We start from the raw sequence: 22408 nt of genomic DNA on the forward strand, positions 1-22408 counted from the left end.
ATATTAAGCCACATTCACATGTTACCAGAAGTGTGCTCATCCAGCCACACCCACTTTTTGCTTCTTATTCTGTTTACCTTGTTTGTTGTCAAAACCCAGGGCTTTTTTGTAGCAGGAACTCCTTTGCATGTTAGGCCACACACCCCTAATGTAGCCAATCCTAATGAGTTTCTGCTGTTGGGTGTGGCCTATTATGCTAATGAGTTCCTGCTGGGCGTGGCCAACTCAGGAGCCAGCCGGAACTCCGTTCCTGTGCGTTCCTGCCCAAAAATAGCCCTGGAGCTAGCTCATACTAACTCAGCTTAGAGGGAACACTGATGGTGGCCCTAACAAGCTAACATTGGGGAAAGAGAGAGAAAGCAAACTAAAAGCTCGGGGGGGGGGGGGACGGGGACTATATTAATCCAGTATTTGAAATGAGGCCAGGTGAATGTCTTCACGGAAGGCATTCCGAAGATGAGGTACCGCCTCAGAGGAAGCCCTCTGCTGAGGATGCTGAGAACTTTGCAGTGAACGTGGTTACCAATTGAACTTAACTGTGATCAAACTCCCCTTTTACATGCAATTGGAGTCTCCCCACCAGGTCATCTAAATGGCCGTTCACAGGGGTCATTTCGTAGAAAAAGAGCTAGGGGGACTCATTAGCATAACTCATTAGCATATGCCACACCCCCTGACATCACCGGAAGTGTGTCCTCCCCACAGCCGCCGGCGACCTCCAGCGGGCACCAGCAGGGAGCTCCAGGCCCCGCCCTCCCGCACCTCACCCGGGGGGATGGCGTCCCCCCGCGTCTCCCCCCCCAAATGACCCCTGGCCGTTCATGTTTTTGGCTCAAATGCCATGTCGAGTACCTTTGTACCTGCACTTGTTTGAACTGGGGGGGGCGGGGTCACAGCTGGTTCATGCTTCAGTAAACAATCTATATTTGTAGCTCGTACCTTGCAGAGAGCCTGGCTGCTCCTTCAACTACCTGTCAGCAAGCCAAATCTTCTCAAGTACCAGAGAAGGCATGTATCCCTCAGGGTCACGGACAGGTCGTTAAAGTGACTTACTCCTGGAGAGTCCACCCTCTTTGTGCCTGGGCAGTTGGATCCGTCATTAAAATGACCCACAGTGGAGACACCGGGAATGCGCATGCGTGGATTCGTCCCGAACAGTTCAGCTGTCTCGCTTTCTTCGTTTTCAACATGGGCATGGTCTGCCCAGCTATACTGAAGCCAGAAAAGTCTCGAGATGTATTATTAATTCTGAAAACACTTGGAGTTTTGCAGATATTGAGGGCAGGGGGACTACAATTCCTGTGAGCCAGTGGGAGAAGAAGGCTTCTGTGAACTTACCCAGATCGGGACAGCTTAGCAGCTGTTAGCGAATACCAAATGACGCAAGGGAATACAGAGACACCACCTACCCAGTAAGTAACCTCTCGCAGTGTGATTGATTTGTTTGCTTTTAAGAGCATGCCTTTAAAAAAATTTCTTGAAGGGTAGAGGAGACAGTGGATGCGGAGAGAAGCAATCGAAGAAGAGGAAAACGTAGTTGTGCATTAGGGTCAACATCAGCATGCCCTGGGGTGGGTCAGCTAGTGGTTCCCGCTGCCAGTCACCCCCCCCTCCCCATTCACCTCCTCTGCCACCCGTTTCTACCTGTGATCTCAACTGCCTAGAGTAATTAAGGAAGGGCAATGGCAGCTACTTACACTGGCCAGTGTTGTCAGCAGGGCTATTTTTGGGCAGGAACGCACAGGAACGGAGTTCCGGCTGGCTCCCGAGTTGGCCACGCCCAGCAGGAACTCATTAGCATAATAGGCCACACCCAACAGCAGAAACTCATTAGGATTGGCTACCTGCCTAAAATGCAAAGGAGTTCCTGCTACAAAAAAAAGCCCTGGGTTTTGACAACAAACAAGGTAAACAGAATAAGCAGCAAAAGGTGGGAGTGGCTAGATGACCACACTTCTGGTAAAATGGGGTGCGGCCTAGTATGCTAATGAGTGGTGTTGTCAGGGGTGTGGCCTAATATGCTAATGAGTTTCTGCTGTTGGGTGTGGCCTATTATGCTAATGAGTTCCTGCTGGGCTTTTTCTACAAAAAGAGCTCTACATCTCTGGGCCCTTGACACTTAGACATATTACAGCCCACCTGTAGATGACCTATGCTCTCCAGTGCTTTATTTATTTGTTTGTAAAGGGGTGCACTCCCAGGCACCATTGTTGCCTGCTCCTGGGCATTGGCAACCCTACTAAACCTACCATTTGAAGGAACACCCTCCTTGTGTGTAGGTTAAATGTTGGCAGACACCAAAACCTCAGCCAGTGAGGAAGCGAGCTGTTGAGAGGCTCCCTGTCTCCTTGTTGTGGTTATTTTGCTTGACTTTCTGAGTTTCTGGAACCGAAGCAGGAGCACTGCAGACTGGCTGGTTTCAGCGAATCTCTTTCCAAGGTCAAGCAGATTTTGTGTGAAGACCCACTGATGGTGGTGAGGCTGCTGATGGATAATTATTTCTCTTGATTGGTCTTAAACCAGCAAAATAAATGAGCTGTTTAAGGCTAAAGGCAGGAGCATGCATGTTCCATAAGGGAGAATTCAGCTTCCCCTTTTTTTAAAAAACCTCCCCCCCCCATCCTCCGCCAACCTATTTGCAACACTCTCTTTGAAGAGTTTTATTGTAGAAGTTTTTTGGGAGGGGGGAGATGTAATTGATGAGGGTAATGAGGCACTTTGTTTCCCCCAAATGTCAAGGATCCTACCATTTCATCTCCCCCCTTTTAATTGCCACTTCAGTTAGGAACAATTGATGTCAAATTAGCAGCTGATGGCTTTTGTCTTCGAGCAAAATGCACCTGTTCTTCTCCCCGGCTTTAAGGTGGTACGGTGTGATGCTCGCTCGCTCTTAATTTGCAAAGTTTTAAAGGCACTTCTGTGTTCTGGCAGACGATTGAAAGGCTTCTGGTAGATGATCAAAAATCCGGGTATCTCGCAGCAAGCGCTGTATGGAGCTTCACTTCGGCCTATAGGCTCTGCATTTGAAACCCTTCTGTTTCTGCAACTGGGACAAGTTATCATAATTAGATTCTCATCTAATTAGAAATTAGCAGATTTCCCCGATTCCCTTAATCTTCTGGAAATTCTCTCTGTGTTACATTCCCCTCCTCCTCAATCCTCCTTTAAGTAGAAGTTAATTAATTCTGAAATCGGACCGTGCCATATCTATTCATTTCCTCCCCCCCCCCCTGTTATGTGTCTGTTAGTGAAACACTGGAAAAAAGAAATCTTGATGGATTATTCACTGTTCTTTATTCATGACTTATTCTCGAATTCATCCAGAAACACTGAGGAGAATCGGAAAGCTCTGAACCCCAAAATAAGGTCTGCAATACCACATAGCATATACCCCCAGGTTCAGGGGACTCTCCCCTTCAAGAAGATATATCCTGTTTCCTGGTCCAAAGCACGGTTCTTGTGCCAGCTGCTCCAAAGTGTGGTGCCCCTAGGACAATCACGCAGGCAGACACTGGGGCCAGGCTGCAACCCCCCAAGAATCTTTGGACCACCCCAAATGACACATCCCCACGGCCTAGGGCAGTGATGGCGAACCTTTTAGAGACCGAGTGCCCAAACTGCGACCCAAAACCCACTTATTTATCGCAAAGTGCCAACACGGCAATTTAACCTGAAGACTGAGGTTTTACTTTAGAAAAAACAACCCATACATTAACTTAAGATGATCCAAACAAAGTAAGGAAAGCAATCCCAAATGCTTTCATTTCCTTAAAATTATTTGGCAGAAAATTCGACACTTTAATGATGGTCTGGGCCTGGTTGGGGTGATGGCACGTGTGCCCACAGAGAGGGCTCTGAGTGCCACCTCTGGCACCCGTGCCATAGGTTCGCCACCACTGGTCTAGGGACTGTCCTCTGCAAGGAGACATATAGTGCTGCCAGGTCCAGACACTGATTCTGGCCCCACACCCTTCTGCTGTAGTTCTAGGAGATCTCCGGATCCCACCTGGAGGTTAAAAGTAAGAGAGATCGTGGGTTGGAATGGTAAACAGCAAAATACAAATGTGATATAATAACTATATCTTTGTATTACCAAAGCTTGGTGCAACTCCTTCACCTTTTCACAATCAACAAACGTTTCTGTTTATAAACATTCCTCCAAACTTCTAAGGATGAAAACATGCCAATAGATACATTAAAGTCAACAGTCCTGTGTCATGGTCCGTTTTTCTTTTCCGTGTGGAAGTTTTGCATAGCACCTCCTGCGGTTTCCACGATTAGACGGCTCGAACCCTGTTTCGATGCTCCATCAAGGCAGATCCTGCATAGCTACAATACAATATCCTTATTAAAATATGCAATTCTTTAAATGCTTCAAAAAGCCTCCCCAACCATTTTAGTGTGCCGGTCTTACAACGATTTCTCCAAGTTTTAGTATTCCATTGTTATTCATTATATAGACTCCCCCCCCTTGCTGCTGAATTCGGTCTTGTTTATTAAACCATCAAGTAATACCTGGTTTGTTAGACCATCAGTAAAACACTGGACAATAACATCAACATTGTAGAACCAGGGGTCATTTCCTGCAGGAGCGCACAGGAGCGGAGCTCCGGCAGTAAAGAGCCCAGGGGGCAGGCACATGCAACAAGTCCCACCCCCTGCTCCCAGCAGCCCCCAGTCAGGCCATGAGGAGCAAGAAGCAGCCAGGTAAGTTGCAGAGCCCCCTTCAGGTACAAGCTCTCCCTCTTCTGCATGTCCCCCCCCTCCATAGCTAGCAATCCAAAGCAGTCCAGTGGAACCTGAGCAGTGGGTGTTGCCTTCTGACACACTTCCGGTGATGTCAGGGGGTGTGGCATATGCAAATACGTTATGCTAATAAGTTGTGCTAATGAGCTCCTGCACCTCTTTTTCTATGAAATGACCCCTGTGTGGAACATAGTGTGAGTCTAGTGGCAACTTTAAAAACAGCACAGTTTTATTCAAGGCATGAGCTTTCGTGCGCACGCACGCACGCTTCCTCAGACCTGGATCTATCAACATTGTGGGATTTTCTGTCTTGCATTGTTTAATCAGCACTCATCAGGAACTGTTCCGGGGGGACGACAGAACTGTACACAGGAGGCAAAACACGCACACAATCCAATCTGGGAAATGGTTTTTAGAAATTCTCCTGGTTAGACCAGAATTAAGGAGGAGTGATATTTACTAGCGGTTCACAATCTTTTTGGAATGGAAACCCATAGGTCCAGATTTATTTGGTATCATGACCCACTTTTTAAAAAAGAAAACAGAGCATGCACAAATCAATAAAACTGCAAAAAACAAACAAACCAGGACTCATATTCACAACCGCCGTGAGCCACAGGTTGGGAAACACTGGTGTACAGTGCACAAAGAAATTCTGGATTTGTTTTTTAAAGGAAGTGAAGGGAAACCATTCATCTCTTATGGTGTCTATCCTAGCTGAACCACTGTCCTTACTTTGTCCCTGTATTTGCCATTTGGAGAATGCAATGTTAAAATGTTGTTACTACGAATTGGTAGAACTGCCCTTCTTGAGAGTCCAACGCGGAGCCATCCCTGTTTGTTGGACTCTCTCATCTTATCTCATGCAGCTGTCCCAGGAAAGGCATCGCTTGCCCTAACAGTTGAACCAAACCACCTGGAAAGTTCCAACTGCACGTCGATCAGCCCTGGAGGTGGTGGCAGCATAAAGGGGGACCACTAACCAGAAATGAGGGTATTTACATTTGCATAACGTCTTTACATAACTTGTTGATTGGGTGACTGTCATGTGCTCTGGCTAAAAGTGGATCAGCCACGGAGGCGGCGGCAGCCATGCTGGGAAAGAGGGCTTTACCCTTCAGTGGGGAGAAGCATAAAAGGGGGCCACTAACCAGAGATGAAGGTATTTAAACTTGCATAACGTCTTGACGTAACTTGTTGATTGGGTGACTGTCATGTGGGCCTTGGTGGTTTTCAGCAAAATGGCATCTTGAAAATTGATCGAGCTAGGTGGTTGGCAAATTGTGACGCAAATCGCTGTCCTCTTCTAGTGTGAAATGGAACTCACGCATTTGTCAGAAGAACGCCGGGTCTGTACAAGCCAGTCTGGACTTCCCCAACCCAGTTTCCTCCCCTTCCTCCCTCTCTCCCCCCATTGCGATATAATTCCATCTCCCAAGACTTCGTGATCATTTGCTTGTTTATTTCACAAGTGGAAAATTGGATGTCTGCACGGCCCGCGATTTTGCGATTTTGCGCCCTTTCTGACTGAGCTCTTTTTGATGTGGATTAATGTCTTGATCCAAAGATTTATGTCTTGATCCCAGAGAAACCTCTAGTCATTTCTCACAGGTGAGCCAGCATTTCCATACAGGTGTTTACATCTTTCTTTTCATGGACTGCATGGCGTATTAATCAAACAAATGTGGGCGACTTAGGTGGGGTTGCCAGACCCCAGGTGGGAACCAAAAACGAGAGATCACGGGAGGAAGTGGGATTCCAAAAACAAAATCCGTGACAAAAATAACGAAGAGTCAATAAAGATAAGTTGCAAAAACGTTTACATGTAGTAATTTCTGTAGAAAATGTCCTTCTATTATTGCTCACATGTGATAATAACTCTTCATTATCTTTGTCATGGATGTTGTTTTTGGAAGACTCCAGGTGGGGCCTGGGGATCTCCCAGATTTACAACTGATCACCAGACAAAAGAGATTGGTTCCCCTGAAGGAAATATCTACTGATTCTACTTCAGCAATCCAAAAACATGTTTGCTGGGGCCTATGCAGGGCTATTTTGGGGCAGGAACGCACAGTAACGGAGTTCCGGCTGGCTCCCAAGTTGGCCACACCCAGCAGGAACTCATTAGCATAATAGGCCACACCCAACAGCAGAAACTCATTAGGATTGGCTACAATTAGGGGTGTGTGGCCTAACATGCAAAAAGCCCTGGGTTTTGACAACAAATAAGGTAAACAGAATAAGAAGCAAAAGGTGGGTGTGGCTGGATGACCACACTTCTGGTAACATGGGGGTGCGGCCTAATGTGCTAATGAGCTGTACTATCAGGGGTGTGGCCTAATATGCTAATGAGTTTCTGCTGTTGGGTATGGCTTATTATGGTAATGAGTTCCTGATGGGCTTTTTCTACAAAAAAAGCCCTGGGCCTATGTTCCTTGGAGGTGCCCACCATCTAGTAGGCTGGGAAATACTTGGAGATTTTGGAGTTGGAGCCTGGCGAGGGCGGGGTTTGGGGAGGGGAGGGATCTCAGTGGGGCATAATGCCAGAGGGTCCACCCTCCAATGCACCCATTTTCTCCAGGAGAACTGATCTCTGTAGCCTGGAGATTAGTTGTAACTCCAGGGGATCTCCAGTCACTGCCTGGAGACTGGCAACCCTGCTGCCTCCCTGTGTTCTGTTGCCATTTTCTCTGATTGGTCAACAACGCCCTCTTGATTATTTCACCGATGCTTAACCAGAGGCTTCCTACAGGTTTCCCATGGTGGTCTTTCTGAACATGTCAAGGGTGCTCCATATTCCTGCCTTCCTGTTCTCATCCTTGCTTCGTTTCCTCCCACCCCGGGAGTATATAAGGACAACGGTTCTGAAATCTGGGAGGCAGATGTTTCTGCTTTAATGACGGCTCATCTAAAAACCATTTTGTTTTACTACCATCTCCCCAGGCAAGATTGGAAACTGTGTTATCATTCGCCTTCCCTGCGCCGTCGTGCAATTTCCAATTTGCCAAGGTTCCGCAGAGTCGGTGTCCTCATTAATTTAATGTGTTATGCAAAATTACCGTTGGCATCCCAGCCCTGCCTTTAGAGACTCGGCTCTTTAATCACATTTCAGCTCAGCCAGTCTGCATCAGAATCCGCCTGTGTGCCAAAGCAATCCGTCAATGACATCTCAGATAAAACAGCTTGTTATTTTGGAGGCACAGCTCCCGGGCACCCGGAGGAACCTCTCCAAGCCCACAAGGAACCCGAAAAAGCGGGGTCCGTGTAGGAAAGCTTCGGCCGACAAGCAGAAACCTGCCATTTGTGTACACTTGAGTGCATTTATGAACAAGAAGTCTTCACAGATGGTTTTTGTCTGTATTACTATTGCCCAAGGACACATGCGAGTATTTGTTGGATTACATCAAAAGAATCTGATAGAGCCACAAGGATGATGTCATCAGGTTTGATGAAACAGGGCAAAACAGAAGAAGAGGAAGAAGAAGAGGAGGAGGAGGAGGAAGAAGAGGAAGAAGAGGAGGAGGAAGAGGAAGAGGAGGAGGAGGAGGATATTGGATTTATAACCCGCCGTTCACTCGGAGTCTCAGAGTGGTTTACAAACTCCTTTCCCTTCCCCTCCCCACAACAGACACCCTGTGAGGTGGGTGGGGCTGAGAGAACTCTGACACAAACTGCTCTTTTTCAAGGACAGCTCTTGTCAGAACTACGGCTTGCCCAAGGTCATCCAGCCAGGTGCAAGTGGAGGAGTGGGGAATCAAACCCGGTTCTCCCAGATTAGAGTCCGCGCACTTAACCACGACACCAAACTGGTAATCTAGAGGGGCCAGGACAGCTTTAAATGAACAGGATCGAAAACTATTTCAGTCTGTACATGCCCTAGTTCCAGAATGAACTGTAGGAACTGAAAATCTGGAGGACTGAACTGTAGCTCGGAGCAGACCCATGCAACAATACCAAAAGAAAGGGGGGAAATCCCTTTCCCAACATTGCACCAGCTAAACCTTTCTGTACCCCATGTAGAAAACAATCCAGTGGGCCAACCCGGAGGTCACCAATGCATGAATTACAACAGCAAAGCATATTCAGTGCATTGGTCATGGCCGAAATAGGCCAAAGTGATGGGGCAGAGGATAAACAATCCAAATGTCCTATTCCTCTTAGGAGAGATGCCTCTTTCCTTTCCCTTCTTTGCACCATGGCTGTCTGCCAGCCCTTGAAATCAGTGATTTGGAAGCACTTTCCGCTAGGTGCAGTATGACTGCAAATTGCAATCAGCACTCTTGAGTGTTTGGGGGAAAGTTTGCTTCATGTTAGGCAGTCACGATCATTCTAAACTGTATTGCAAAACTTCTTTCGCGAGGACATCCTTGCCCTGGTTTCTCATAGCAGACTTGATCCCCCCCCCCCCCGCGCTCAGTCTCCTGCCCACCATCTGCCAAGCCCACCTAAGCAGGGTTGCCCAGTGGGACTGAAGAGCTAATCCCAGAATTAAAGCTGACCTCCAAACAGCAGAGGTCACTTCCCCTGGAGAAAAGGGCTGCCGTGGAGGGCGGACTCTACGACATTATACCCAGCCGAGGTCCCGCCCCTCCCCAAACTCCGCCCTCCCCAGGTAGCACCTCCAAATCTCTATTAAGTTCCTAACCCAGAATAGGCAATGCTACAATTCACTTACAAGAGAGGAACTTATAGAATCATAAAATCATATAACTGGAAGGAGCCATTACAGGCCATCTAGTCCAACCCCCTGCTCAGTGCAGGATCAGCCTAGAGCAGTGGTGGCGAACCTATGGCACAGGGGCCAGAGGCGGCACTCAGAGCCCTCTCTGTGGGCACGTGTGCCATCGCCCCAGCCAGGCCCAGACCATCATTAAAGTGTCGAATTCTCTGCCAAATAATTTTAAGTAAATGAAAGCATTTGGGATTGCTTTCCTTACGTTTTTTGGATCATCTTAAGTTAATGTGAGTTGTTTTTTTCTAAAGTAAACCCTCAGTATTCAGGTTAAATTGCCGTGTTGGCACTTTGCGATAAATAAGTGAGGTCTGGGTCGCAGTTTGGGCACTCGGTCTCTAAAAGGTTCACCATCACTGGCCTAGAGCATCCCTGACAAGTGTTTCTCTGGCCGCTGCTTAAAGACTGCCAGGGAGGGGGAGCTCACCACCTTCCTAGGCAACTGATTCTACTGTTACACAATTCTTACTGTAATAAAGTACTTTCCTGCCAGTGTTCCCTCTAAGCTGAGTTAGTGTGAGCTAGCTCACAGTTTTTTAGCCTCCGGCTCACACATTTTTGTCTTCACTCAGGAAGGAGGGCTCCAGAGCAAACTAATTTATGCAGTATGGCATCATACCCCATTGAAGGACCTCCCCAAACCCCACCCTCTTCAGGCTCCACCCCCAAACTCTCCAGGTATTTCCCAACCCGGAACTGGCAACCCCATCTTTGAATGACCCATTTGGGAAACTGTTCTACCACCTTCCTCCTCATTTGGTTCTCTTTGTCCTGGAATATTTTAAATATTTTAAACACAGCCTGAGAAAATGGCTATTGCCTGTAGCTTAGTGTTTGTACTGTGCAGGATTATGAGTTGGCAGATCTTAGGTTCAAATCTCACCTAGCCCTGAATCGCTCGCTCACAACTTTAATGCCAGTAGCTCACAGAGTAGAATTTTTGCTCACAAGACTCCATTGCTTAGAGGGAACATTGCTTCCTGCCCCTTAATTTAAACCCATTATTGTGAGTCCTATCCTCCCTGCCCTCCTCTCAGTGACAGCCCTTCAAATACTTCAAGAGAGCCATCTTGTCCCCCCTCAACCTCCTCTTCTCCAGACTGAACATTCCCAGGGCCCTCAGCCTTTCCTCACAGGGCTTGGTCTCCAGGCCCCCAATCATCCTTGTCGCTCTCCTCCGCACCCGCTCCATTCTGCCCACATTCTTTTTGAAGTGAGGCCTCCAGAACTGCACACAAGACTCCAGGTGCGGCCTGACCCGTGCAATGTACAGGGGGACTATCTCATCTTGCAATTTGGATGTTCTTTGCTTGGTTGTCTTGCTACAGAGATTGTCTTTTGTTTCACTCTCGCCTATTTTGTCTGCCCAGCTGTCCAAACCCAAACAGATTTGTGTCAGTCGAGTGTTCCAAGTTGGGTCCAAAGGTTTTGCCTGTGTTCACACGGCCCCCTATGAGCTGGTGTTCAGCCTAGTCAGTTCACAGATGTATGCATGTGATGAACACATCTGTGTTCATTATACGCCCACATCTCAGAACTGATCTCTCTATGCAAATGGAAAAGCAGTGAAAAGTAGTAGATCTCAGAACTGATCTCTCTGTGCAAATGAAACAGTGGTGTCGCAAATGTTGCATGGCCCTCACAGGATGACCCTGGTGCATACTTAAGCCCGGCAAGTCTGTGAATCTGCTGACAGCAGCCAGCGGCCACAGTGGATCTCACCAGTTGCACACATGCAGAACTAGTTGAAACGCTGCCTTTTTGAAACCACCACTGAGAGCATATGAGATGCTTGAGAGGGAAAAATTATTGTTGCAAAACAAGATGGAATCGTGGCCTCTTAAAACTGCCGACCAATCTTTCGGTGTGCTTCTTCTCCACAAGCGTATCCAAATGACGGCGGTCTGGACTGAAATGAGCTTGTCGATTTAAGTACCTTTCTCCAGAACAAAAGGCTGCAAAAGATGGGTACTTGGCCCTCTACAAATACCATCCGTGGCCTGCACCCTTAATGGACTTGGAGTATCATGATTATTGTTTTAATTGACTGCCTGGGCCTGAGCTAAATAGCAGCTGATGCAATCCAATTACGTTTAATAAACCTGGCTGGTGAACCTCAGTAAGGCATGTTTGCTATGGAGGCGAAAGACTGATATGTTCCCCCCTAGTGGTGAAGGAGGGGGAAATTGAAATAATATATGCAAAAGCCTCAATATTTGGGATCTGTTGGAGTCTTGCCAAAAACTGAGAATCACTGGCTCACAAGCAATCCCACTGGAACTGCTTCCAAATTGCACGAACCAGGGTGTGTGTGTGTGTGAGAGAGAGAGATTCTACAGATTAGTGGTAGGGTTGCCAAACTCCAGCTGAACCCTGGAGATCTCCTGGGATTACAACTGATCTCTGGATAACAGATCACTTCCCCTGGAGAAAATGGCAGCTTCAGAGAGTAGAGTCTGTGGCAATGTACCCCGCTGAGGTCCCTCCCCAAACGCCACCCACCCCAGGTTCCAGCCACAAATCTCCAGGAATTTCTCAACTTTCACTTGGCAACCCTGTTGCAGAGTGGCTAACCCACCCCGCAGGGCTGTTGTGTGGATTAAATGGTGGAGGGGAGAACAGTGTATGCTGCCCTAGTTCCTTATACTAGTAAATGTATTGTTCATGGCCTACCCTAGTTCCTTACGGAAAGAGCAGAAACCTGACACATAGCTAGAACCGCCTTTCTTTAAAAATATTTATCATTTGTTACATTTTTGACCTGGCCTTTCTCGAAGAACATCAGTGTGGTGTACAATGGTCCATCACAGTAGTATGTGCGGAAAGGATCTTGGGTAAGGGTGTCGAACTCATTTGTTATGGAGGGCCGGATCTGACATAAATTGGACCTTGTCGGGCCGGGCCATATGTGTCATAAAATGTAGTGCCAGGTAGCGGAGCTATAAGGCCACAAACACAAAGATTTTTTTAAACTTAAAATAAAAACATGCCTGAAACATTAGCATTCTTGCAATATTTTGTTAATTTAACAGTCTCTGATAACTGACACTTCTTGCTCTGATTTATTCATAGAATCATAGAATGTTAGAGTTGGAAGGGACCTTGCAGGTCATCTAGTCCAACCCCCTGCACTCTGCAGGAGCATAGCTGAAAGATAGCCCTACATACCTACAACATACCCAAAAGATGGTCGTCCAGCCTCCGCTTGAAAACGTCCAGCGAAGGAGCATCCACCACCTCCCAAGGCAGACTGTTCCACTGCTCAACCACTCTTACAGTTAGGACGTTTCTCCCAATATTTAGTCGGTAACAACTCCCTTGTCATTTCCTCCCATTAGATCTAGTCTTGCAATCCGGAGCAAAAGAGAATAGATCTGCTCCATCTTCTACATGACAGCCCTTCAAATCAGGGGTCATTTCGTAGAAAAAGAGCTAGGGGAACTCATTAGCATAACTCATTATCATATGCCACACCCCCTGACATCAGGGGCCCGGCGGTGGACCTGCAAGGCCGGCGGAAGTGCGAGGAAGCCCATAAGACTTGGATTCCAACCCTCTCGCCATCCTGGTTGCCCTCTTCTGGACACGCTCGAGCTTGTCAGCATCCTTCCTAAAATGTGGTGCCCAAAACTGGACACAGCACTCCAGGTGAGGCCTGACCATAGCAGAATAGAGCGGAACTACCACCTCCCTTGATCTGGACACAATGCTTCTGTTAATGCATCCTAAGATTGCATTAGCGTTCTTCACAGCCACATCGCACTGCAGGCTCATGTTTAGCTTGCATCAAAATGTCTGTGCTGCAGCAATCGGGGAGGGGGAGGGGGAGGGGGAGGAGCCTCAGCCCAGTGCAGGGAGCAGAAGCTTGCTTATCTATCTTTCCTGAGCGATTGAGAGAGTCTAGGAAAGCAAGCTATGATGCAAGAGCAGCAGCAGAACTGGAAGAAGAAGCAGGAGACAGCCAGTCCCTTGCGGGCCTGATAGAAGCCCTCTGGGGGCCTAATCCGGCCCCCGGGCCACATGTTTCACACCCCTGCTCTAGGGGTCTTAGTAGACCACACACTGAACATGAGTCAGCAGTGTGATGTGGTAGCTAAAAAGGCAAATGCAACTTTGGGCTCTATCAACAGAAGTATAGAGTCCAGATCACACAAAGTGATGGTATTGCTTTACTCTGCTCTGGTTAGACCTCACCTAAAGTATTGTGTTCAGTTTTGGGCACCACAATTTGAGTTCAAGTTGATCATCGACAATTTAAGAAGGATATAGACAAGCTGGAATGTGTCCAGAGGAGGGCAACAGAGATGGTGAGGGGTCTGGAGACCAAGTCCTATGAGGAAAGATTGAAGGAGCTGGGTATGTTAAGCCTGGAGAGGAGACGACTGAGAGGTGATATAATAACCACCTTCAAGTACTTGAAGGGCTGTCATACACAGGATGGTATGGAGTTATTTTCTGTTGCCCCAGATCAGAACCAACAGGTTGAAATTAACTCAAAAGCGTTTTCAGCTAAACGTTAGGAAGAACTTCCTGACAGAGCAGTTCCTCAGTGGAACAGGCTTCCTTGGGAGGTGGTGGGCTCTCCATCTTTGGAGGTTTATAAACAGAGGCTAGGTGGCCATCTGACAGCAATGCTGATTCTATGAACTTAGGTAGAACATGAGAGGGAGGGCAGGAAGGGTTGCAACAGGGCTTAGTTCTTGTGGCCCTTTCTTACATGCCCAGGGAAATGCCAATCGTCACTTTGGGGGCAGAAAGCTATTTTCTCCAGGCCAATTTGGCTGGAGATCCTGGAGGTTTTTTTGTCATCTTCTGGGCATAGAGCAGGGGGTCACTGGGGGTGTGGTGGGTAGGTATTTGTGAACTTCTTGCGTTGTGCAGGAGGTTGGACTAGATGACCCTGGAGGTACCTTCCAACTCTATGATTCTGTGATTCTACCCCCACATGATCTTCCGAACAAATCTAGAGGTAGGTTAGACTGGGGGAGAATGATTGGCCTGAGCTCACCCAGGGAGCTTCATACCCCAGTGGTGATTTGAACCTGGGTTTTTCCAGTCTCATTCCGACCACTACACCACACTAACATATACCCGTGCTGCATAGTTCTCCTTTCAACCAATTAGACTGATTAAATGTGTATGAACAGTGCAGCAAGTATTGCCTGGCGCTGAAGCTGAGCTGGACCCCAGAGACAAACAGCCGTAGCCAGTAGCCGTATTACTGTTTTGAAAAAGATCATATGATGGTTTTCCGTCAACGAACTCATGCCTTGTATTGCTGTCGTCTACCTATCACCTGACTAAGTGAGCCATCAGCTGCAGCCTTAACCCTCAAGGCCCTTTTGAGATCCCTCAGGGCTGGAAAATGCCCATTAATCCTCTCTGCTGATACGTTTCCAGCGCTCCCAATCCTGATAGGTTGCTTCTGCTATATATATTGCAGAATATCATTGGAGAGCCAGGACCAAGCCTGCTGCTCCTAGTTGTTCCTTCATGCAAAGCCATCCATGATGAAGAGCAATAGGAAATGTAGTGTATTCAATAGCTGTCGTTGAATACCTAAACATGTATGCGAATCACATCATAGAAATGCAATGTTAAGCTTCGTCCTGGGCTAGGATCCTCATGCACCCAATCGCATGGCTAGCCCAGGAAGAACCAACCAATCGCACATCAGCAAGCTCCCCGAGCGGGAACATCGATAATTGGTCATTATGAAGACAATCTCATTGGCTGATAATGTACAGTAAGGGCGTGGCTATATTAGCCGGGAGAGTTTAAAAACGGAACAACTTTAATGCAAAAGCTGTTCTAGTTATCTGACGCTAGGGCAGGGGTGTCAAACATACGTTCCTGAGGTAAAAACTCTGAGGAACTTCAGCAAAAAGCTGTGATGTGTGTGATCAGTGAATTTCTGATAAGAGCTTTATACATCACAAGGCTGTTGTTAGGTTTTGCCTAGAAGTGAAATTTTAAATATATATATTTTTTCCTCAGGAAAACCTTGTGAAGAATCCCTTTGTAATGGAATCAAAAAGAATTTTGACAGCATTTTTTTTTCATTACCTGTTGCTGTCACTGAATTTTACCTCAAGTGGAATTTTAAGGACATTTCTGCCTTGAGCAAAATTTTAAAGGATGCCAAACTGAGGGCTGGCGAGAGATCTTGCAACGGCCCTGTTCCTCTCTAGTTCTCCATACTATTTCAGCATTTTAAAAAATGTCCAGGTTTCAGCATTGTTTCTCACATGTGAGATCTGAACCTGTGATTCCTTACTTTCACACCGTTTTCTGTTTCCTTATGCCCAGTTTTTCCTCATAGAATGTACAATTTTTTCAACATCATGTGTGTAAATCAGCATTGTACATTCTTTATATCTTAAACACATAACCAGTATTAACCAGTATTAACTGGATTTTTAAAAGAAAACGTACAAATTGTATATGCAAAAACCAAAGCTAACGGCAAAAAGCAGAGAATTGAACCTGCAGTCAACAATTAAAAAATTGATTCATTTTAAGCAAATGATGCTATAAGGAGACCAGAGACCCTCTCTCTTAGCACTGAGAAAGGACATTTGCAATGCAGTCCTTAAAGACACTTACACCCTTTGAAACCCTTTGACTTCAGTGGGAAGCCTCGGGTTCGCCACGGGAGCTCTACGCTTCCCAGATGTGGTGCTGTGATTGCGCCCGGAAAATCTGCCTATCTTCCGTCTCTGTAGTGTGGCTAATGCGCCGTGTGACCGCAGCCTCAGATTGGCAGCAGCTCTCCAGGGTCTCAGGCAGAGGTTTTCCATATCACCTACTGCCAGATCTTTTAACCGGAAATGTTGGGAACTGAACCTGGGACCTTCTGCATGCCAAATAGATGCTCTGCCACTGAGCCACAGCTCCTAAACATTGTTCCCCTCCCCTCCATTCTGCCTTGACCTGGATAGCCCAGGGTAGTCCAATCTCGTCAGAAGATAAGCAGGGTTGGTCCTGGTTAGTATTTGGATGGGAGACCACCAACAAAGTCCAGGGTCGCTACTGCCGAGGCAGGCTATGGTAACCCACCTCTGAACATCTCTTGCCTTGCAAACCCTATGGGGTTGCCATAAGTGGGCTGTGACTTGATAGCACTTTCCACCACTACCATTTTACCCTTGCAACAACCCTGCAATGTAGGTGAGGGTTACAGTGTGTGACTGGCCCAAGGTCACCCAGCAAGCATCCGTGCCAGAGCAGGGATTCGAACCCTGGTCTTCCACATCCTATCCCGACACTGTAACCATGATACCATGCTCGCTCAAGGTGGGGAAAAGTTGGAAACTGACCAATTCAAGCTCTTAAGAGTTTATAATACCCTAGGCTGGGGAGATTTGGATGGGGGGAAGTTGCCCATAGTTTCTTGTCGAAGGCTTTCACGTTCGGAGTTCATTAGTTGTAGATTTTCCGCCTTGTGATTCTTAGCAAGCTACCAGCTTGTGGTGTGGTTAGGGTTGCCAAGTGCTTACCTGTTCCGGAGCGGGGGAGTCCAGCATTGCTCTGGGAGTCTTCGTGCGCGCGCAAAGTGCATGCACACTGCAAGCACATCACACAGAAGTGACGTGCTTTGGGGGTGGGGTTCCCCCCGGGGGCCCGATCCGGCAGCGGCGGGGAACGGGCCTCCCGGGCGGGGGTTTCCCCGCCCCCCGTGGTGACTTGGCATCCCTAGGTGTGGTGGGTATATTGACAGTTTTATTATTTTTTGCATGGTACACAGTTTTGAGATCTTGTGAGAACCGCAGCATGGAAATAAAGAAATGAGGGTGCTTATTCCAGTAGGCCCAACTGAGTTCTTGATTCAAAGCAACAGACACTGAGAGGAGAAGCCATTCAAACTAAGCACCAGAAGCCTTCTGGGTTAAACATTTTAAAAGACCAAAGCTGAAAGGCTATGAGGCATTGTGTTCAACAATGCAGGCTGGTAATTGCCCTTTGTAAAACAGCCATGCCTACCACATCGGACTGGGCAGAAAGGGTTAACCATAGATCGAGGCATTCCTTAGTCATCCTCTAGCTGAGTATTTTAATTCATTGGGGTTGTCAGGGCACCTGTGAACAACAGGACAGTGTGCTCAGGGAAGACAAGAAGCTTGGTAGCCTTGGTGGTTTCCAAAACCAGAAAAGTGAGCTCAAGAAAGGAACAGAGTTTTTCCTGGCTGGTATGAGTGGCGGATTGCGTCTTGGCCTCTCCCATTATCATCTCCGGAAAAGATCTTTGCTTGCCCATGGTAAGAAATGCTCCTCGTTGTTCATTATTTGGGATTATGTGAAAGTATCCAGATGTATGACACATCTTGGATTTGGCAGCCTGACAAGACAGAAGTTTTTGAGGAGTCATTATTTCTTGTAATTTATTCGCCGGCCCCTGGACGTATTTACGTATTGACAGATTTGCTTTCCAGATAGTGCTAGTGGTCCATCCTAAGGTACACCAATCTCTATCCAGTGCATGCTATCAGAAAGATAACCTGCCTTGATTTCAATTGAATGTGTATTTCAGTGTGACTTTTTTTAAAAAAACCCACCAATGTTCCCTCTAAGCTCTGGAGTCTTGTGAGCAAAAATTCTACTTTGTGAGCGACTGGCATTAAAGTTGTGAGCGATTGATTTGGCTACTGCATAAATTAGTTTGCTCTGGAGCCATCCTTCCTGAGCTGAGATGAAAATGTGTGAGCCGGAGTCTAAAAAAACGTGAGCTAGCTCACACTAACTCATCTTAGAGGGAACACTGAAGACCACCCTGTGCTGTAGATTAGCCTGAAAGTGTGACTTGCTCAAACTTCGTGGCTAAGTAGGGATTCGGATCTAGGTCTCCCAGTTCCTAGTCTGACATGGTTCCCAACTCTTCTCTAAGAGATCTAATCTTTGTAGTCTGAAGATCAGTTGTAATTCCAAGAGGTCTCCAGGCCCCACCTGGAGGCTGGCAACCTTATGTCTCTTAGCTCTACAACCACGGTCATGGCACCGATTTCCAAAGGATTCTGGGAGTTGTAGTTTGGCCAAGACTCTAACAATTCTCCGTGCTCTCTTGCCCTCATGCACGGATGGTTCCCAGGGTTCCCAAGTGAGGTGGATATGCCCTGTCCTATTTCTCAGTGGTCGATGTATCCCTGCCATTTGTTCAGCATCAAGAGAGGGCCGCCTTAGGCCTTTTTGAGCTTCAGATGCCTTAATGGAGATTTTCCGCTACCCGGCCTACTAATCAGAGGCGTCTTTGCCACAGCACCCGGTGACACTAAGTTGACAAGAGGATTTTGCTCTTGTCTTCTGCCCCAGGCCAGTCTGCCTTTCAACTCCATAAAGACAAGCAGCATCTTGAAAGATGACTCCGTCACCAGCCATCTTTCACATGACATCTCCTTGCGACCAGGAATACGTCAAAACCTGCCGCGTTTCGCAAGCGTCTTTGATGGGAATTTGTCTCAGATTAGTTTGAAATCCTCATGACTTGGGGGGCAGAGAGGGTCCGCGAATGCGAGACCCGGTTTGGAGGGAAACAGCTGGGAACCAGGGGTGGTGCTGGTGGTAATATTAATATGCATTTAACCACACAGTGCTTCAGTATTAAGCATTCAGCACATGACATGAGTAGTTAATCAATACTTGGTGAGAAAATGGGAGGAGGTTTCCTGGGATAGGTGCACAACGGTTAAGGGAGGGACTGGAGTTAAGTGACAAAAGCACGCAGGGTTACCAACTCCTGCTTGGGAAATATCTGGAGATTTGGGGGTGGAGCCTAGAGAAGGAGGGTTGAGAAAGGAGAGGAACCTCAGCAGGGTATAACCAGGGCTATTTTGGAGCAGGAACGCACAGGAACGGAGTTCCGGCTGGCTCCCGAATTGGCCACGCCCAGCAGGAACTCATTAGCATAATAGGCCACACCCAACAGCAGAAACTCATTAGGATTGGCTACATTAGGGGTGTGTGGCGTAACATGCAAAGGAGTTTAAAAAGCCCTGGGTTTTGACAACAAACAAGGTAAACAGAATAAGAAGGGAAAGGTGGGTGCGGCTGGATGACCACACTTCTGGTAACATGGGGGTGTGGTCTAATGAGCGGTGCTGTCAGGGTGTGGCCTAATACGCTAATGAGTTCTTGCTGTTGGGTGTGGCCTATTATGCTAATGAGTTCCTGCTGGGCTTTTTCTACAAAAAGAGCCCTGGCCGTATAACACCATACCGTCCACTCTCCGAAGCAGCTGTTTTCTTCAGGGGATCTGATCTCTGTCGTCTGGAGATCAGCCATACTCCTGGGAGATCTTCGGCCCCACCTGGAGGTTGGCAACCCTGGGACTCAAGTCCAGTCCTTTGCATCCCCGGGTGTAGGGTTTCAGGTGCCAGGAGACAGGGCAGCCCTTTTTCTCTCTGATATCCCAGAGAGTTACTGCCAGTAATTGTTGATGATACCAGGACAGACTGACAGGTGGTGTCACTGGGAGCTTCGTATATGCAATAGGGTTGCCCGCCTCCAGGGAATGGCTGGAGATTCCCTGGATTTACAACTGGTCTTCGGGCAACAGAGATCAGTTCCCCTAGGGGGAAACGGGCACTTTGGAGGGTGGGATCTATGGCATAAACATAACATAAGAACATAAGAACATAAGAGACGCCAATGTTGGATCAGGCCAAAGGCCCATCCAGTCCAACACTCTGTGTCACACAGCGGCCAGAAACACCAGTGCCATCAGGAGGTCCAGCAGTGGGGCCAGGACACCAGAAGCCCTCCCACTGTTGACCCCCCCAAGCACCAAGAAGACAGAGCATCACTTGCCCCAGAGCCCCTATCTATACCTTGTGGCTAATAGCCACTGATGGACCTCTGCTCCATATGCTTATCTAATTCCCTTTTGAAGCCGTCCATGCTTGTAGCCGTCACCACTTCCTGTGGCAGTGAATTCCACGTGTTAATCACTCTTTGGGTGAAGAAGGTTATACACTCCCCTCCCTAAGCCCCACCCTCCTCAGGCTCCACCCCTAAAATCTCCAGGTATTTCTCAGCCCGGTGCTGGTGACCCTGTGTGCATATTCTTCATGTGATTCACAGGCATTAACTTCCTATATTCCTGGCGTTCATGATCGCAAAAGGCCAAGTGGCTCAGTGGTAGGGCACCTGCATGGCATGAAGAAGGTCCCAGCTTAGTCCCTGATCTCTCTTTGCCCAAGGCCCTGGAGAGCTCTTGCCAATGGGAGTATATAATAGATCAGTGATGGCGAGCCTTTTAGAGACCGAGTGCCCAAACTGCGACCCAAAACCCACTTATTGATCGCAAAGTGCCAACACGGCAATTTAACCTGAAGACTGAGGTTTTATTTTAGAAAAAACAACTCGTACATTAACTTAAGATGATCCAAACAAAGTAAGGAAAGCAATCCCAAATGCTTTCATTTACTTAAAATTATTTGGCATAGAATTCGACACTTTAATGATGGTCTAGGCCTGGCTGGGGCGATGGCACGCGTGCCCACAGAGAGGGCTCTGAGTGCCACCTCTGGCACCCGTGCCATAGGTTTGCCACCACTCTAATAGATCTTGAAAGAGCAACAGTCAAACTCCACAGAGTAGATAACAGCCTGGTTTGGCATAAGGCAACCTGGTAAGACGCTTATTGGAGAAGGGCTGTGGCCCGGGGTAGAGCATCTACTTGGCATGCAGAAAGTCACAGGTTCAATCTCTGGCATGCAGAAGATCACAAGTTCAATCTCTGGCATCTCCAGGTAAAAGATCCAGACAGGAGGTGATGTGAAAGACCTCTATTTGAGACCCTGGGGAACTGCTGCCAATCTGAGTAGACAATGCTAACCTTGATGGACCGATGGTCTGAGTCTGTCTATGGCAGCATCATGTGTATTCATGTGGGTCATGGCTGAGTTGTAGAGCCACTTTGCAAGGCGAAAGCCTCATGTTCGATCCCTGGCAGCTTCAATTAAAAGGCTCAAGTTAAATTCCCATTTAAAATGCTCAGTTCATAGGTGGTGGGAAAGTCTTTGACTTCAGACTCTGGAGAGCCGCTGCCAGTTAGAGCAGACAGCGCTAACCTTGACAGAGCAATGATCAGACTCGGTATAAGCCCCACAATACTTAGTATATTCAGGGGTCATTTCCTGCAGGAGCGCACAGGAGCGGAGCTCCGGCAGTAAATAGCCCAGGGGGCGGGCACATGCAACAAGCCCCACCCTGGCTGCAAGAAGCAGCCAGGTAAGCTGCAGAGCCCCCCCCCCTCCCCTGGCCTCCAGTCCAAAACAGTCCAGTGGCACCTTTAAGACCAGGTTTTATTCAGGTATAAACTCTCCCTCCTCTGCAAGGACAGATCTGCATGTCTCCCCCCCCCCCCAATACCTAGCAATCCAAAACAGTCCAGTGGAGCCTGAGCGGTGGGTGTTGCCTTCTGACACAAGTCCGGTGATGCCAGGGGGTGTGGCATATGCAAATAAATTATGCTAATTAGTTATGCTAATGAGCTCCTGCACCTCTTTTTCTACAAAATGACCCCTGAGTATATTGTTCCTGAGGAAACGACCAACTTGAAAGTAAAAGCAATAAAACGACAAGGCCAACAGTAACACAACTGGTTAAAAGGCTTGTAATAAAAACCATCAAGCCGGGCTGTTAGAATTGAAAACCAACCCAGAACCAATTTCTTTGTGGGGCAGAAAGATCGTGATGATAACAATTGGAAGGAGCAGCCCAAAAGGGGAAAGCAAATTACTGAATCTGGCTAGGGATCAGACCGACGGGGGACTGGACGACAACCGCAGTCCACCAAATAATGACTAACTTCTAGGCAGGGGGAAAGAAATATTTTCATGCGGTGTGCGAAGCAAAGCTCAGCAAGGTTGGCTCCGTCAAACTGATGGAGGGAGGGGATTCCACATTTTAGATCCCATGATGGCACTGGCAGGG

The 22408-nt window shown here is 47.7% G+C and overlaps 1 protein-coding gene across 2 annotated transcripts in view; it reads left to right on the forward strand.

Annotated features, from left to right (window-relative positions):
- Nucleotides 1-1129: 1129 nt before the first annotated feature.
- The window catches only part of MMEL1 (membrane metallo-endopeptidase-like 1), a 96021-nt gene continuing 74742 nt past the window's right edge, over nt 1130-22408 (forward strand). Inside the window, exon 1 of one of the 2 annotated variants that reach the window (XM_015411138.1) lies at nt 1130-1412. In XM_015411138.1, coding sequence (XP_015266624.1) covers nt 1378-1412 — 35 coding nt within the window. In that variant the 5' untranslated portion in view covers nt 1130-1377. Of the gene's footprint in view, nt 1413-5693; nt 5741-22408 lie in introns of those variants that run through there. The other variant, XM_015411146.1, reaches the window with a different exon arrangement.

The sequence above is a fragment of the Gekko japonicus genome, unplaced genomic scaffold, assembly GCF_001447785.1.
Source record: "Gekko japonicus isolate JY-2015 unplaced genomic scaffold, Gekko_japonicus_V1.1 scaffold411, whole genome shotgun sequence".
NCBI lineage: Eukaryota > Metazoa > Chordata > Lepidosauria > Squamata > Gekkonidae > Gekko > Gekko japonicus.